This window comes from Symphodus melops (genome assembly GCF_947650265.1).
Source record: "Symphodus melops genome assembly, chromosome: 23".
In the NCBI taxonomy this organism is placed as follows: domain Eukaryota; kingdom Metazoa; phylum Chordata; class Actinopteri; order Labriformes; family Labridae; genus Symphodus; species Symphodus melops.
This window is the reverse complement of record NC_136713.1, coordinates 3,436,071-3,453,380: the sequence shown is the minus strand read 5'-3', so window position 1 is coordinate 3,453,380 and position 17,310 is coordinate 3,436,071. Positions and strand designations below refer to the sequence as shown.

The 17,310-nt window shown below is 46.5% G+C and overlaps 4 protein-coding genes across 4 annotated transcripts in view; 3 read left to right on the top strand and 1 right to left on the bottom strand.

Annotated features, from left to right (window-relative positions):
- The window catches only part of LOC306818805 (target of Nesh-SH3-like), a gene marked incomplete at its 5' end in the record, with an annotated part of 12,545 nt that extends 12,048 nt beyond the window's left edge, over nucleotides 1–497 (bottom strand). Inside the window, one exon of the mRNA XM_079336524.1 lies at nucleotides 429–497. Coding sequence (XP_079192650.1) covers nucleotides 429–497 — 69 coding nt within the window. The remainder of the gene's footprint in view (nucleotides 1–428) is intronic.
- A 909-nt stretch (nucleotides 498–1,406) lies between these two features.
- On the top strand, nucleotides 1,407–5,333 carry ftcd (formimidoyltransferase cyclodeaminase). The gene is made up of 14 exons (XM_079336055.1): nucleotides 1,407–1,511; nucleotides 1,790–1,973; nucleotides 2,141–2,269; nucleotides 2,413–2,501; nucleotides 2,713–2,892; nucleotides 2,988–3,125; nucleotides 3,212–3,343; nucleotides 3,535–3,596; nucleotides 3,694–3,820; nucleotides 4,017–4,178; nucleotides 4,255–4,298; nucleotides 4,649–4,787; nucleotides 4,889–4,984; nucleotides 5,089–5,333. The coding sequence occupies exons 1-14, from the start codon at nucleotides 1,458–1,460 to the stop codon at nucleotides 5,170–5,172; spliced, it is 1,620 nt and encodes a 539-aa protein (XP_079192181.1). The 5' UTR covers nucleotides 1,407–1,457; the 3' UTR covers nucleotides 5,173–5,333.
- A 1,065-nt stretch (nucleotides 5,334–6,398) lies between these two features.
- cdk15 (cyclin-dependent kinase 15) lies at nucleotides 6,399–12,300 on the top strand (the record flags this gene model as incomplete). Its single annotated transcript, XM_079336480.1, has 13 exons — nucleotides 6,399–6,556; nucleotides 7,710–7,856; nucleotides 7,938–8,032; nucleotides 9,480–9,559; nucleotides 9,821–9,915; nucleotides 10,058–10,120; nucleotides 10,767–10,890; nucleotides 11,251–11,371; nucleotides 11,497–11,590; nucleotides 11,663–11,726; nucleotides 11,818–11,866; nucleotides 11,954–12,096; nucleotides 12,188–12,300. The coding sequence occupies exons 1-13, from the start codon at nucleotides 6,488–6,490 to the stop codon at nucleotides 12,298–12,300; spliced, it is 1,257 nt and encodes a 418-aa protein (XP_079192606.1). The 5' UTR covers nucleotides 6,399–6,487.
- A 1,498-nt stretch (nucleotides 12,301–13,798) lies between these two features.
- On the top strand, nucleotides 13,799–15,430 carry LOC306818804 (frizzled-7-A-like; the record flags this gene model as incomplete). Its single annotated transcript, XM_079336523.1, has 1 exon — nucleotides 13,799–15,430. One exon carries the CDS (start codon nucleotides 13,799–13,801, stop codon nucleotides 15,383–15,385), a length of 1,587 nt encoding a protein of 528 aa, XP_079192649.1. The 3' UTR covers nucleotides 15,386–15,430.
- Between the last annotated feature and the right edge of the window lie 1,880 nt (nucleotides 15,431–17,310).

The window sequence follows — 17,310 nt, the reverse complement described above, 5'->3', positions numbered from 1 at the left end:
TGAACTAAAAGGGAACATTGATGACCTTCACCTGTGTGTGTGTGAGTGTGTGAGAGTGAGTGTGTGTGTGCGTGTGTCTGTGTGAGTGAGTGAGTGAGTGTGTGTGTGTGTGTGTGTGTCTGTCTGTCTGTCTGCGTGTGTGTGTGTGTGTGTGTGTGTGGGGGGGGTTCTGGGGTTAGGGTTTGAGGATTTTGATGGTTCCTGTTGGTTTGAGTCCCTGAACGCATCAGGTGTGTTCAGGTACCTCCTGTACACATCCGACATAAACATCTACAGACGTCTTTAAAAACACGTGACTCTATATTAACCTGTTCACCCCGAGTCTATTTAAGAGTGAACTCTTTATTTAATAGATTATAAAGTTAAACTCGAGTTTTTCTTCTTCTCAACAAACTGAAGCTAACATGCTAACATGCTAAAGACGTTACCTGCAGGATTCCAGGTGTGTCTGAGTTTCCGTCATCTTCCCCGCTCAGCACCTTCTTCAATTTATCCATTCAGCCCTTTATTTCCGCCTCTCCCCTTCCTTCACTCTCCAGAAGCTTCCAGGTGTTCTTGGAGTCAGCTGGAGCAGGTAACAGGGAGGTGTAGTCACAACAGCAACAGGTGCATCATTTCCGCCTGCAGTTCCGACTCTGGCCACAACAGGCACGAAGGAGGCGCTGTTTCTTCCAGCTCCATGGTTTAAAGACAGGATTCAGAATTTGATCAATGTATGTTTCATAAACACATAATTAATTAACTACTGTAATTAACTACTGTATATATATATATATATATATATATATATATATATATATATATATATATACATATAGCGCCCCCATGCAGGGACACACGGGGGACTCCAGCGCCCCCTGCAGGGACACACAGGGGACTCCAGCGCCCCCTGCAGGGACACACAGGGGACTCCAGCGCCCCCTGCAGGGACACACGGGGGACTCCAGCGCCCCCTGCAGGGACACACAGGGGACTCCAGCGCCCCCTGCAGGGACACAGCGACACTAAGGCTTCACACATTCATGTTTACAGTCTGTTTAAAAGCACTTTTCTCAAGAATAAAGACATTTTTCCTCCCTTTGTTCAGGCTAACTGTGTTAAAAACAGAGTACACACACACACACACACACACACACACACACACACACACACACACACACACACACACACACACACACACACACACACACACACACACACACACACACACGGGTTGATTATTAACTATTCTGTTTGTGGGTCGTCCAACAATCATTACAGAGTCTCTCTCTGTGTATTGATCATCAGAGTAAAAAAAACATTTTTTGGGAGGCCTGAGGTCAAAGTTCAGGGTCTGACGTTGAAACCTCTCTCAATGTTTAAACGTATGTGTGTGTGTGTGTATGTGTGTGTGTGTGTGTGTGTGCGTGTGCGTGTGTGTGTGTGATCAGTGTTCAGACGTCGCTCAGTCTTCAGTCATGGCTCAGCTCGTCGAGTGTGTCCCTAACTTCTCTGAAGGTCGAAACCAACAGGTCTGATTTTCCTGCTTTAATTGAAGAGTTTCTGATTGGATGAGACTGATGTGTGTTTGAACCATTCAGAAGTTTCTATTTCTGACTGAAGACGTCAAAGCGGTGCAGATATGGTGGCTTCAAACATAGCTCTGATCAGGACTTCTTTTTATCTGATCCAGGATCAGTTTGGTGTTTGAAATGATTAATCTGTGAGGATTCAGGATCTAAACTTTCTGACTTTAAACAGGAGCTGCAGACGGCGCTGAAAGGGTTAACGACCTTTTCTTCTCTCTCAGGTGATCGATGCGATCTCTGCAGCGATCTCCGGCACGTCGGGCTGCAGCCTGCTGGACGTGGACCCCGGAGCCTCCACCAACCGCACCGTGTACACCTTCGTGGGGTCTCCTGACGCCGTGGTGCAAGGAGCGCTGAACGCAGCCCGCTGCGCCTTCAGCCTCATCGACATGAGCAAACACTCAGGTGAGCCTGCAGCAGGAAACAGGAAGAACACATCAAAAGGAGACACCTGACACCTGTGTGTGTGTGTGTGTGTGTGTGTGTGTGTGTGTGTGTGTGTGTGTGTGTGTGTGTGTGTGTGTGTGTGTGTGTGTGTGTGTGTGTGTGTGTGTGTGTGTGTGTGTGTCCAGGTGAGCATCCTCGGACCGGAGCTCTGGATGTTTGTCCCTTCATCCCCGTCCAGAACGTCTCCATGGAGGACTGTGTCCACAGTGCCAACGTGTTCGGACAGAAGCTGGCGGAGATGCTGCACGTGCCCGGTCAGAGAACATTTCACCTGTTTGATTAAATGATCTCAGACTTTTAGACATCATCATGAATTCTGTCTGCAGTTTGTCGTTTCTGCCAGCAGGGGGCTCTGTGCGATGAAGGTGAAGCTAACAGTGATGCTAACTCTCCTCAGTGTATCTCTATGGTGCGGCGGCTCGCAGTGAGGCGAGGAGGAGTCTCCCCTCTGTAAGAGCAGGAGAGTATGAAGCTTTACCTGACAAGGTGAGACTTCAACAGCCAATCAGAGGCCTTCACACTAAACGTCACCAGTAATAATCATCTCAGACTGCTGAGTCTTTTATAAAAACAGGCTGACTCTGGTTTATTCATGTTTTTGAATTGTCCCTGTAAAAGCAGGAAAGCAGTTTCCTGTGTGCGTGTTTCAAAATAAAAGACTTATCATGCCAGACTCTTGTGTTTTTTTCTCCTCCAGTTGAAGCAAGCTGAGTGGGCCCCTGACTTTGGCCCCGCCCAGTTTGTGCCATCCTGGGGCGCCACGGTAACGGGAGCTCGTAAGTTCCTGATCGCCTACAACGTGAATCTGATCAGCACCAAAGAGCAGGCGCACCGCATTGCTCTGAACGTCCGTGAGCAGGGTCGAGGGCAGGAACAGGTGAGTCACCTGTATGACATACGAGACATGATATCAACTATATATCTATATATATGTGTGTGTGTGTGTGTGTGTGTGTGTGTGTGTGTGTGCAGCCCGGGCGGCTGCAGCAGGTGCAGGCGATGGGCTGGTACCTGGACGAGTCAAACATCGCTCAAGTGTCCACGAACATCCTCGACCATGAGCTGACCCCGCTGCACCGAGTGTACCAGGAGGTGTGCAGAGACGCTCAGGTGAGACACACACACACCTGACCTCAGACCATATCCATACCTGTGCGTTACCTTGGCAACAAGAATCAAAGTGCGTCTCGTGTCAGGAGCTGAAGCTGCCCGTGGTCGGCTCGCAGATCGTCGGTTTGATTCCTCTGAAGGCGTTACTGGACGCTGCAGACGTCTTCATCGCCTCAGAGGAACTCTTCATCGTGGAGGAGGAGCACAAAGTCCGACTGGTCAGACACACACACACACACACACACAGATACACACACACACACACACACACACACACAGATACACACACAGATACACACACAGAGATACACATAGATACACACACATACAGACACATCATGTTAATACAGATCGTGTGTGTGTGTGTGTGTGTGTGTGTGTGTGTGTGTGTGTGTGTGTGTGCGCGCAGGTGATCAGTAAACTGGGCTTGGACTCTCTCGGCTCGTTTAACCCGAAGGAGAGAATCATCGAGTGAGTTACTTTTATACGTTCATGAACTTTTGGATTTCATTAAACTCTGACTAATAAAGATGGCCGCCTTCCTTTGGCGTGCGTGTCACCTGTGCAGGTACATGGTGAGGTGTCAGGAGGACGGTCAGCTGGCGTCTCTGTCTCTGCAGCAGTTTGTTCACAGCGTGGGAGCTCGGACCGCCGCGCCTGGGGGAGGATCCGTGTCTGCAGCTGTCGCTGCTCTGGTATGAAAACAAAGTGATGACATCATCAACACGGGACGCTGATGATGACATCACACGTCATAAAAACAAATCTCCATTTTAAAGTCGCTGCGCAATCCAAGCTGACTAATCCTGTTTGTGGTCATATGACATCATTCTGACCGTTTGGGTTGATGCTGCTGCAGCCTCACAGTGTGATCTGTTGTCTGTCCTGCAGGGGGCGGCGTTGGGCGCCATGGTGGGTCAGATGACATACGGGAAGAGGCAGTTTGAGAACCTGGATGGCGTGATGAGGAGGCTGATTCCACCATTTCACAAGGCCATGAATGACCTTCTGCTGATGGTGGATGCCGACTCGACCGCCTTCAGCAGCTACATGGTGAGAGGACGCTCGGCGCCACGTGTCCGTGTCACCACCACAGAGGTTCAGTTATTTAAGCAAGTTCTTATTTCAGGCGGCGTTGAAAATGCCGAAGAAAACAAATGAGGAAATGAAAAGGTAAATGGTTGTAATCATGATCAGGTCTCTGTGACCTTTGACCTGTGAGCTTTAACCTTTGAGCTTTAAGCTTCGACCTGTGAGCTTTAATCTTTGAGCTGTGAGCTTTAACCTTTGACCTGTGAGCTTTAACCTTTGACCTGTGAGCTTTAACCTTTGACCTGTGAGCTTTAACCTTTGAGCTTTAACCTTCGACCTGTGAGCTTTAATCTTTGACCTGTGAGCTTTCATCTTTGACCTGTGAGCTTTCATCTTTGACCTGTGAGCTTTGACCTGTGAGCTTTAACCTTTGACCTGTGAGCTTTAACCTTTGACCTGTGAGCTTTAACCTTTGACCTGTGATCCATAAGACGTGAGGCAGCGATGCAGGAGGGCCTGCAGGCGGCGGTGAGCGTTCCTCTGGCGTTGGCAGAGCGTGTGAACGTTTTGTGGCCGTCTCTTAAAGAAATGGTCGTTTACGGAAACATTGCCTGCAAGTCAGACGCTCAGGTGACACAAGCTGTTTGTTTGTTTGTTTGTTTGTTTGTTTGTTTGTTTGTCCCAACAAGCAGAGCTTTTGTTTTTGTTTACATATGAACGTTCATGGTCAGGTGGCGGCTAAAGTTCTGGAGGCAGCAGTTAATGGCGCTTACTACAACGTGATGATCAACCTGAAGGACGTCACGGACGAAGACTTCAAGATGGCCGTACGTTTGTGTGTGTGTGTGTGTGTGTGTGTGTGCGTGTTTATTCTTTGTTGTATAATCGTGTGTGTGTGTGCATGCGTGTGTTTTGTGGTTATGTGTTGCAGACTCTAAAGAGAGTTGCGGCGTTGCTGCAGGAGGCGAAGGAGAGCACCGCCGCCGTCCTCCTCGCTGCAGACGAGAGAAAGTGAAACAACAAACAGCTCCTCACTCTCTTCTCCTCTGATGTCTGAATTTGCCACTTTGTGATTGGATGATTGTAATGCAATGCACTCTGGGAGTTGTAGTCAGTTGAAGTTCAGAGCTGCTTTGTCTGAGTTCAAACATTAAAAACTATTTAAAATAATCAAAACGCTTGGACACACTGATTCTATCAAAGCAAAGTGTGTATGAGGTGTGTATCAGGTGTGTATCAGGTGTGTCTCAGGTGTGTCTCAGGTGTGTATGAGGTGTGTATCAGGTGTGTTTCAGGTGTGTATGTGGTGTGTATCAGGTGTGTATCAGGTGTGTATGAGGTGTGTATCAGGTGTGTTTCAGGTGTGTATGTGGTGTGTATCAGGTGTGTATAAGGTGTGATTCAGGTGTGTATCAGGTGTGTATCAGGTGTGTCTCAGGTGTGTCTCAGGTGTGTATGTGGTGTGTATGAGGTGTGTATCAGGTGTGTTTCAGGTGTGTATCAGGTGTGTCTCAGGTGTGTATGTGGTGTGTATGAGGTGTGTATCAGGTGTGTTTCAGGTGTGTATCAGGTGTGTCTCAGGTGTGTATGAGGTGTGTATCAGGTGTGTCTCAGGTGTGTATGAGGTGTGATTCAGGTGTGTCTCAGGTGTGTATCAGGTGTGTCTCAGGTGTGTATCAGGTGTGTCTCAGGTGTGTATCAGATAGAAAGAGGTGAGTACACCTATTTTCATTAAAACAAGAAATGATCAAATTATTATTTTTTTAAATCAAGAAATTAACTGTGAAGTGAGATTTTTCACAGTGTATCCCCAGATGTGCCTCTTATAGTGTACTAATTCACTTTTAATGTTGTCTTTTAAATGTGAATCAACAGTTAAAATGATGGAAGGTTTCTTCAATAAATCATCATTTCCATACAATTAGTATAGAAATGTTTTTCTTTAAAACACTACAATCATGACACGATACACTGCAACACTGTAATCATAAGAAATACAGTTTAGTGTGTGAGTGAGTGTTTTTTTTAAATTTTGTGTTGTAGTTGCAGTCGGCGACCACTTGGGGGCAGAACATACACATGAACACACACACACACACTGCTGAATGGACACTGTTGTTGTGAATGAGAGAGACAGACGGTCATGGGACCCTGTTTGCTCGTCCTGAACCGTCGGAGTCATATGAGAGAGAGAGACTGAAGAAGAAGAAAAGATGGACTTGTCCCAGTGGGTCACAGAGGCTGGGAGGTGGGTGAGGAGCTGCTGCTGTGGACAGGAGGTGGACGAGGAGGAGAGTGGAAGGAGCAAGCAAGACGAGTATGACAAGGAGATGGAGGAGAAGATGGAGGAACTCAACTTTAAAAAGAGCAAAAGTTCCACATCTCTCCCGCCTGCTGAGGTGTCCATTAACCCTAGAACTCCCAAACTTCCTATTAGACTAACTTTACTCCTATTGGACTGACTTTACTCCTATTGGACTGACTTTACTCCTGCTGGACTGACTTTACTCCTATTGGACTAACTTTACTCCTATTGGACTGACTTTACTCCTATTAGACCAACTTTACGCCTGTTGGACTGACTTTACTCCTGCTGGACTAACTTTACTCCTGCTGGACTAACTTTACTCCTATTAGACTAACTTTACTCATGCTGGACTAACTTTACTCCTGCTGGACTAACTTTACTCCTATTAGACCAACTTTACTCCTGCTGGACTAACTTTACTTCTGCTGGACTAACTTTACTCCTATTAGACCAACTTTACTCCTGCTGGACTAACTTTACTCATGCTGGACTAACTTTACTCCTGCTGGACTAACTTTACTCCTATTAGACTAACTTTACTCATGCTGGACTAACTTTACTCCTGCTGGACTAACTTTACTCCTATTAGACCAACTTTACTCCTGCTGGACTAACTTTACTTCTGCTGGACTAACTTTACTCCTATTAGACCAACTTTACTCCTGCTGGACTAACTTTACTCATGCTGGACTAACTTTACTCCTGCTGGACTAACTTTACTCCTATTAGACCAACTTTACTCCTGCTGGACTAACTTTACTTCTGCTGGACTAACTTTACTCCTATTAGACCAACTTTACTCCTGCTGGACTAACTTCACTTCTATTAGACTAACTTTACTCCTGCTGGACTAACTTTACTCCTGCTGGACTAACTTCACTTCTATTAGACTAACTTTACTCCTGCTGGACTAACTTTACTCCTGCTGGACTAACTTCACTTCTATTAGACTAACTTTACTCCTGCTGGACTAACTTTACTCCTGCTGGACTAACTTTACTTCTATTAGACTAACTTTACTCCTGCTGGACCAACTTTACTTCTATTAGACTAACTTTACTCCTGCTGGACTAACTTTACTCCTGCTGGACTAACTTCACTTCTATTAGACTAACTTTACTCCTGCTGGACTAACTTCACTCCTGCTGGACCAACTTTACTCCTGCTGGACTAGCTTCACTCCTGCTTGTGTAACTTTGAAGGTTTTAAGGTGGTCCCATTTATCAGGTCTCTATCTGTTTTAGCTGGATTTGGACCAGTCTGACTCCTACCCCTCAGGGTCCCAGCCCTACTGGTTTCACACCCTGCAGGTCCGACGGCTCCGCGTTCAGCGAGGACGCAGCAACAGCGACCCTCTGGGAGGGAATGGCTGCCAGGACCACTTTGCATGGGTCAGAACACCAGCTGTTAATCATTTCTAACAGTGTTCTATATGGACCCTCCGTCTGACTGTTTCCTGTCCCTGTGATCAGAAACCCAGTTTTCAGTTTGGAGCAGCTCATTCGTACGTCAGTCTGGAGAAACTGGGTGAAGGAGCGTATGCCTCAGTCTACAAAGGAATCAGCAGGTCAGCCCTCTCTTTGCATCTCACTACACCTGTTCTCTACATCTCACTACACCTGTTCTCTTTACACCTCACTACACCTGTTCTCTTTACATCTCACTACACCTGTTCTCTTTACACCTCACTACACCTGTTCTCTTTACATCTCACTACACCTGTTCTCTTTACACCTCACTACACCTGTTCTCTTTACACCTCACTACACCTGTTCTCTTTACACCTCACTACACCTGTTCTCTTTACACCTCACTACACCTGTTCTCTTTACATCTCACTACACCTGTTCTCTTTACACCTCACTACACCTGTTCTCTTTACATCTCACTACACCTGTTCTCTTTACACCTCACTACACCTGTTCTCTTTACATCTCACTACACCTGTTCTCTTTACATCTCACTACACCTGTTCTCTTTACACCTCACTACACCTGTTCTCTTTACACCTCACTACACCTGTTCTCTTTACACCTCACTACACCTGTTCTCTTTACACCTCACTACACCTGTTCTCTTTACATCTCACTACACCTGTTCTCTCTACATCTCACTACACCTGTTCTCTCTACATCTCACTACACCTGTTCTCTCTACATCTCACTACACCTGTTCTCTCTACATCTCACTACACCTGTTCTCTCTACATCTCACTACACCTGTTCTCTCTACATCTCACTACACCTGTTCTCTTTACATCTCACTACACCTGTTCTCTTTACACCTCACTACACCTGTTCTCTTTACATCTCACTACACCTGTTCTCTTTACACCTCACTACACCTGTTCTCTTTACATCTCACTACACCTGTTCTCTTTACACCTCACTACACCTGTTCTCTTTACACCTCACTACACCTGTTCTCTTTACATCTCACTACACCTGTTCTCTCTACATCTCACTACACCTGTTCTCTCTACATCTCACTACACCTGTTCTCTCTACATCTCACTACACCTGTTCTCTCTACATCTCACTACACCTGTTCTCTCTACATCTCACTACACCTGTTCTCTCTACATCTCACTACACCTGTTCTCTCTACATCTCACTACACCTGTTCTCTCTACATCTCACTACACCTGTTCTCTTTACATCTCACTACACCTGTTCTCTTTACATCTCACTACACCTGTTCTCTTTACATCTCACTACACCTGTTCTCTTTACATCTCACTACACCTGTTCTCTCTACATCTCACTACACCTGTTCTCTTTACATCTCACTACACCTGTTCTCTCTACATCTCACTACACCTGTTCTCTTTACATCTCACTACACCTGTTCTCTTTACATCTCACTACACCTGTTCTCTTTACACCTCACTACACCTGTTCTCTCACTACACCTGTTCTCTCACTACACCTGTTCTCTATGTAACATATACAGTGTATCATGTCAGTTTTTAAGAGTGTAGGAAGTTGAAACTTTATTTCGTGAAATGTTTGGAGGATAAACGGGCAGCTCGTGGCTCTAAAGGTGATCCGTATGAAGACGGAGGAGGGCGTCCCGTTCACCGCCATCAGAGAAGGTAAAAAAACACAGGTCTGTTTGTTTTAATGTGAACTTTTTATTCCCATCCTATGTTTGCATTTTCAGGATGACATTCAGTCTTTGGTGTTTTTATGAATTAAAAGGCAGTATGTAATGAACGTTAATGTTTTAATGGTGTGTGTGTGTGTGTGTGTGTGTGTGTGTGTGTGTGTGTGTGTGTGTGTGTGTGTGTGTGTGTGTGTGTGTGTGTGTGTGTGTGTGTGTGTGTGTGTGTGTGTGTGTGTGTGTGTGTGTGCAGCATCTCTGCTCAAAGGTCTTAAACACGCCAACATCGTGGTCCTCCATGACATCATCCACACCAGAGAGTCTCTGACGCTCGTCTTTGAATATGTGGTGAGGAACATGTGGAGATTGACCTGCAGGGGGCGCTGGTGTTATGATGTCATATTCATTTTAACACTCTCAACGTTGCTGCAGCGATGTGAAAGTGACTGGAGGACTTTTAGTGTTTCTTCTTCTATGTGTGTATTTGCAGCAGACAGATCTGTCAGAGTACATGAGCCAACACCCTGGAGGACTGCATTCACACAACGTCAGGGTCGGTTCACAATCACAGAACACTTCTATGAGTGTTAGAAACACGTCTAACAGGTTTTGTTGTTGTGCTAATCTCCCTTTACTATTTTTGTTTTTTCTTGTTTTCTGTGATTGTTTTGGTGTTTTTTTCCTTGTCTTTGCTGTCCTGGTTGTTGTTTTCCTGGTTGTTGTTGTTGTTGTTGTTGTTGTTTTCCTGGTTGTTGTTGTTGTTTTCCTGGTTGTTGTTGCCCTGGTTGTTGTTGTTGTTGTTGTTTTCCTGGTTACTGTTGTTGTTTTCCTGGTTGTTGTTGTTGTTTCCCTGGTTGTTGTTGCCCTGGTTGTTGTTGTTGTTGTTGTTTTCCTGGTTACTGTTGTTGTTTTCCTGGTTGTTGTTGTTGTTTCCCTGGTTGTTGTTGCCCTGGTTGTTGTTGTTGTTGTTGTTTTCCTGGTTACTGTTGTTGTTTTCCTGGTTGTTGTTGTTGTTTCCCTGGTTGTTGTTGCCCTGGTTGTTGTTTTCCTGGTTGTTGTTGTTGTTGCCCTGGTTGTTGTTGTTGTTTTCCTGGTTGTTGTTGTTGTTGTTGTTGTTGTTTTCCTGGTTGTTGTTTTCCTGGTTGTTGTTGTTGTTGTTGTTGTTGTTGTTGTTGTTGTTGTTGTTGCCCTGGTTGCAGCTCTTTATGTTCCAGTTGCTCCGGGCGTTGTGTTACATCCACAGTCGGAGGATCCTCCACAGAGACCTGAAGCCTCAGAATCTGCTTATTAGCTACCAAGGAGAACTCAAGATGGCTGATTTTGGTGAGTCCCCTCCCACATATAACCACGACTGCACATGACTCCACCCACACGTGGCTCTGCACGCATGTCTCAGCTTCCTCAACTGTCTCTCTCTAATAATGAACAGATACATCCCATTGGCAGGCTGTTTATCTTCACACTTTAACGTTGAGTATTTCTGGGGGTTTGAAGACATAAAAAATATTTTTAATTGAATAAATTCATGAATAAAAAGTTCATATATTATCGTTGTCTCTGGAGTTGGATGTTTTTGATCCTGACTGGTGGTTAATAAAGTTTCTGTCTGCTGGACGACTCGTAGCTTCACCACGTTGTGGTTTTGGTTCCAGACTGACATCTGTTCTTCTGTTCTGGGTTCAGGTCTGGCCCGGTCCAAGTCCATCCCGAGTCAGACGTTCTCCTCGGAGGTGGTGACGCTGTGGTACCGCCCCCCTGACGTCCTGCTCGGCTCCACCGATTACTCCACGGCTTTGGATATCTGGTCCGAACATGAACGTGATATATTTTGTATTTGAGTCAACATTTAAAGTCATAGTTTACAAACTCTCAAGTCTTTTAAAGGTACAGTGACTTAGATTATAATAAAGTTTTCTGTGTTTGAATCAGGGGAGCTGGCTGCATCTTTATAGAGATGCTGCAGGGGGCGCCGGCGTTCCCAGGAATCTCTGATGTGTTTGAACAGCTGCAGAAGATCTGGACGGTGAGAAAGGATTCAAATTATCATTACAAGTTTCATTTCAATCCATATTTAAATAATGCGATGACATCACAGGTTGTGGGCGTTCCCTCTGAGGACACCTGGCCTGGAATTAGTCAGCTGCCAAACTACGAACCAGGTGAGTAAACCACGCCCACTTCCTGTTCCACAGCTAATCATCAGTTTTGGAAGATGTTACAGTTTAATGTTTATCAATGTTTGTGTCACAGAGCAATTCCTCCTCTCCAAACCGAAACAGTTCAGGACGGTTTGGAAAAGGTGAGGAAGAAAAATCTGTTGAATTATTACAATCAGGGCTAAAGTGTTAGCAGTTAGCATGTGGCCTGCTGTTTCTCTGTGGCTCAGGTTGAGCCAGCTGCCGTATAAAACCGAGGATCTGGCCCAGAAGATGCTGATGGCGGTTCCTTCAGATCGGATCTCAGGACAGGATGCCCTACAGCACCTGTATTTCAGCACATTACCGACTCCCATCATGCACCTGAGGGACAGTAAGAACACCTGTCTGAACTACATGCTAACATAGCAACATGCTAATTGTACCCGCGTATTAAATTGTCTTCTTCTCTGTCTTTAATTCAGCTGTGTCTATTTTTAAAGTCCCCGGTGTTCGTCTGGAGACGGAGGTCAGAGACGTGTTTCGGCCTGGGCGGAGGGGCAAACACTCGCTGCTGCCCACAAATAAGTTCTGGTGAACGGGCCGTTGTCCTAGCAGACCAAGTGTAGGGCAAAAAGGCTCCATTAGACTGAGATCCTGACCAGACCAGCTGAGGGACAAACAGACCCCACTGCTGTGATTTGATCTGTTTATTTTTTGATTGGAATAAAATGTTCCCTCTGCGCTTATTGTTAGCATACGTTAGCATTCGTTAGCATACTTTAGCTGTGTTTATCAGGCTCTCTTAGTGTTTTTTGGCTGCTGAGTTCCCCTGACAGCATCCATGAATAATGATTGAATAATTTTTGTTTTGATGAAGATTACTGGTGACAAGTGTCTTCTTCACCACTTTCTGTGAATAGAAACTTTTTATTTCTTTGTAAATACCAAACAAGCTGCAGATTCTTCAGGACGAAAGGAAACAAAACTTTTCAGATCGACTCAACAATGACAACAAAACACAACAGGACAAAAATGAGAATCCGTCCATCTTTATTATCTACCGAGCACGTCTAAAACAAGCTCTTCATATACAGTCAATGGGGAGTAGTCTGTCAGCGTCATTCTCTTAAACAAACGCTGCAAATGTTTTTATTGGTCGGGGCTCTGACTCCTCGATGACCTCCTGATTGGAAACGTACCAAAATGATGCCGACGTAATTACAGCTTAGACCTGGTCCAGGATTCTGGACAAAAGTAAGTCCACGTTGAAAGCCTTGATCTTTAGTCGAGCTGCTCTTTGTCAATGATTGGAGTGTGATTTCTTCTTTGTGTGTTTGGTGTTTATCCAGACGCTGTGTGACATGTCAGAGACGACAATAAACAGAATCTCTTCTCTTCTGTCAAACGAGCGTCGCCTGTTTGTTATCTGCTTCATATGAATCTTCACATTAGCATGTTTGTGCGAACACAAGGCGCTAGCTAAAGAGACGCAGCGAGCTGTTTTGAGAAGTCGATGTTTGAATGTTTTTGAACTTTGATTGACAGATGAATGTTTGATGGATTATTGAAATTAAAAAGAAGAAGGAGGAGTTTATGAATACTTAACTCTGTTTGTGTTGGCGTGAACTTTTGAAGACGAACAAACGTCGTCATTAATAAATCAAAAGCATCCTTTGATTCATTTTCTCTGAAGAATCCGACCAATTAGACGCCTTTCATCTCTTCTTTGTGTCTCTGTCTCTCGCCAAAGTTCACCACATGGGCGTGCCACGGCTAACGTGTTAAAACAGACCAAACACTGAAACATCGGGACTCAAACTGGTCTTTAACTTCTTAAAATAACAAAAGTTTAGAAAAACAGGTGGAACACCTGAGTGATTAGGAGGAGTCAGACTGTGAAGAGGAGGAGTTAGACTGTGAGGGGGAGGAGTCAGATTGTGAGGAGGAGTCGGAGCATGAGGGGGAGGAGTCAGACTGTGAGGAGGAGGAGTCAGACTGTGAGGAGGAGTTGGAGCATGAGGAGAAAGAGGATCCAGAGAGCACAGAGTAGTTTCTTCTTCACTTTTTTTCCTGCTTGCTCCGAGTCGTCCATGATGCCGGTCTGGAGGAGTGTTTGGATCCTCCTCCTCCTGCCTCCCTGCTCCTTTCAGTCAAATAGGGGGGTTTCCGTCCCAGAGCATGGCCTCTGTCAGCCTGTTTCCATCCCTCTGTGCAGCGAGCTCGCCTACAACCTGACCATCCTGCCGACTCTGCTTGGACACTCCTCACAGGAGGAGGCGGGGCTGGAAGTGCATCAGTTCTTCCCGCTGGTCAAAGTGGCGTGCTCAGATGAGCTCCGATTCTTCCTGTGCTCGTTGTACTCCCCCGTGTGCACAGTCCTGGAGCGGGCCCTCCCTCCCTGCAGGGCTCTGTGTGAGCGTGCTCGACGGGGCTGCGAGGCGCTCATGAACAAGTTTGGGTTCCCGTGGCCGGAGAGGTTGCGCTGCAAAAACTTCCCGGTCCATGGTTCAGGAGAGATCTGCGTGGGTCGCAACACGACTGCCATCGATGATCCCACGCTAGAGCCCGCCCCGCTTGAGACCAACCGGGCCTTCTCCTGCCCCCTGCAGCTCCAGGCACCTGCCTACCTAAACTACCACTTCCTGGGGGCGAAGGACTGCGGCGCCCCCTGTGAGGCGTCCAAGCCCGGTGGCCTGATGTTCTTCAGTGAGGAGGAGCTGAAGCTGGGCCGGCTCTGGGTCGGGATCTGTTCAGTCCTGTGCTGTGTGAGCTCCCTGTTCACCGTGCTCACCTTCCTCCTGGACAAGACCAGGTTTGGTTATCCAGAGAGGCCCGTCGTCTTCCTGTCCGGGTGTCACTTTGTGGTGGCGACAGCGTACGGCGTGGGCGTCCTGCTGCAGGACAGGGTGGCGTGTGCAGACTGGTTCAGAGTGGACGGGTACAGGATCGTGTCTCAGGGCACTAAGACCGAGGGCTGCGCAATTCTTTTTACGGTGCTCTACTTCTTCAGCATGGCGAGCGCCGCCTGGTGGGTTGTCCTGTCGCTCAGCTGGTTCCTGTCGGCCGCCATGAAGTGGGGTCATGAAGCCATCGAGGCTAATGCCCGGTGCTTTCACCTGGTGGCGTGGACGGTGCCGGCAGTGAAAACCATTACTGTTCTGGTGATGGGGCAGGTGGATGGCGACCTGCTGACCGGCGTCTGTTACGTGGGGCTTTACAGTGTGGACGCCCTGCGGGGCTTCGTCATGGCGCCGCTGTTCATCTACCTCATCATCGGCACTTGCTTCCTGCTGGCGGGCTTCATATCTCTCCTCCGTGTCCGCACCGTCATGAAGCATGAAGGCGCCCGGACGGAGAAGCTGGAGAAGCTGATGATGCGGATGGCCGTGTTCAGCGTGCTGTACGCAGCGCCCGCTAGCATAATCCTCGCCTGCTACTTCTACGAGCAGGCGTTCCGGCCACAGTGGGAAATGACATGGCGCTCGCAGACATGCAAACGCTTTGCAGTGCCGTGCCCTGATGCAACTTTTGAACCACTGACGCCGGACTTTACCGTGTTCATGATCAAGTACCTGATGACCATGATGGCCGGGATTACTTCAGGATTCTGCGTGTGGTCAGAGAAGACGCTGCAGTTATGGCAGCAGTTCTATAAAAGGCTGATCAGTGGATACTACTGATCGCATAATCAATTAACTACTGTATGTCATCGAGCATTTAGTCAATCAGACCAACACTGGTACAGATACTCCAGACCCCACGCTGTGAAGACGTAAATGTTTTACTGTCATCAGTTTTAAATGTTTGATCAAACTTCACCAAACGTGTCAGCAGACCTCAGGAAGTGTCAGCATGTGATGTCATTACTCCGTGTGATGTCATTACTACGTGCGATGTCATTACTCTGTGTGATGTCATTACTCCTTGTGATGTCATTACTACGTGCGATGTCATTACTCTGTGTGATGTCATTACTCTATGTGATGTCATTACTCCTTGTGATGTCATTACTACGTGCGATGTCATCACTCCGTGTGATGTCATCACTACGTGTGATGTCATCACTCCATGTGATGTCATTACTCTGTGTGATGTCATTACTCCGTGTGATGTCATCACTCCGTGTGATGTCATCACTCCGTGTGATGTCATTACTCCGTGTGATGTCATTACGCCGTGTGATGTCAATACTCCGTGTGATGTCATTACTCCGTGTGATGTCATTACGCCGTGTGATGTCATCACTCCGTGTGATGTCATTACTCCATGTGATGTCATTACTCCGTGTGATGTCATTGCCTCATGTGATGTCATTCCTCCATGTGATGTCATTGCCTCATGTGATGTCATTACTCCGTGTGATGTCATTACTCCGTGTGATGTCATTACTCCATGTGATGTCATTGCCTCATGTGATGTCATTACTCCATGTGATGTCATTGCCTCATGTGATGTCATTATTCCATGTGATGTCATTACTCTGTGTGATGTCATTACTCCGTGTGATGTCATCACTCTGTGTGATGTCATCACTCCGTGTGATGTCATTACTCCGTGTGATGTCACACTCTGTGTGATGTCATCACTCCGTGTGATGTCATTACTCCGTGTGATGTCATCACTCCGTGTGATGTCATTTCTCCGTGTGATGTCATTACTCCGTGTGATGTCAGTACGCCATGTGATGTCATTACTCCGTGTGATGTCAATACTCTGTGTGATGTCATTACTCCGTGTGATGTCATTACTCCGTGTGATGTCATTGCCTCATGTTATGTCATTACTCCATGTGATGTCATTACTCCGTGTGATGTCATTACTCCGTGTGATGTCATTACTCCGTGTGATGTCATTGCCTCATGTGATGTCATTACTCCATGTGATGTCATTACTCCGTGTGATGTCATTACGCCATGTGATGTCATTACTCCGTGTGATGTCATTTCTCCATGTGATGTCATTACTCCGTGTGATGTCAGTACGCCATGTGATGTCATTACTCCGTGTGATGTCAATACTCTGTGGGATGTCATTGCCTCATGTGATGTCATTACTCCATGTGATGTCATTACTCCATGTGATGTCATTACTCCGTGTGATGTCATTTCTCCGTGTGATGTCATTACTCCGTGTGATGTCAGTACGCCATGTGATGTCATTACTCCGTGTGATGTCATCACTCCGTGTGATGTCATTACTCCGTGTGATGTCAGTACGCCGTGTGATGTCATTACTCTGTGGGATGTCATTACTCCGTGTGATGTCATTACTCCGTGTGATGTCATTACTCCGTGTGATGTCATTGCCTCATGTGATGTCATTACTCCATGTGATGTCAGTACGCCATGTGATGTCATTACTCCGTGTGATGTCATCACTCCGTGTGATGTCATTACTCCGTGTGATGTCAGTACGCCGTGTGATGTCATTACTCTGTGGGATGTCATTACTCCGTGTGATGTCATTACTCCGTGTGATGTCATTGCCTCATGTGATGTCATTACTCCATGTGATGTCATTACTCCGTGTGATGTCATTACGCCATGTGATGTCATTACGCCATGTGATGTCATTACTCCATGTGATGTCATTACTCTGTGTGATG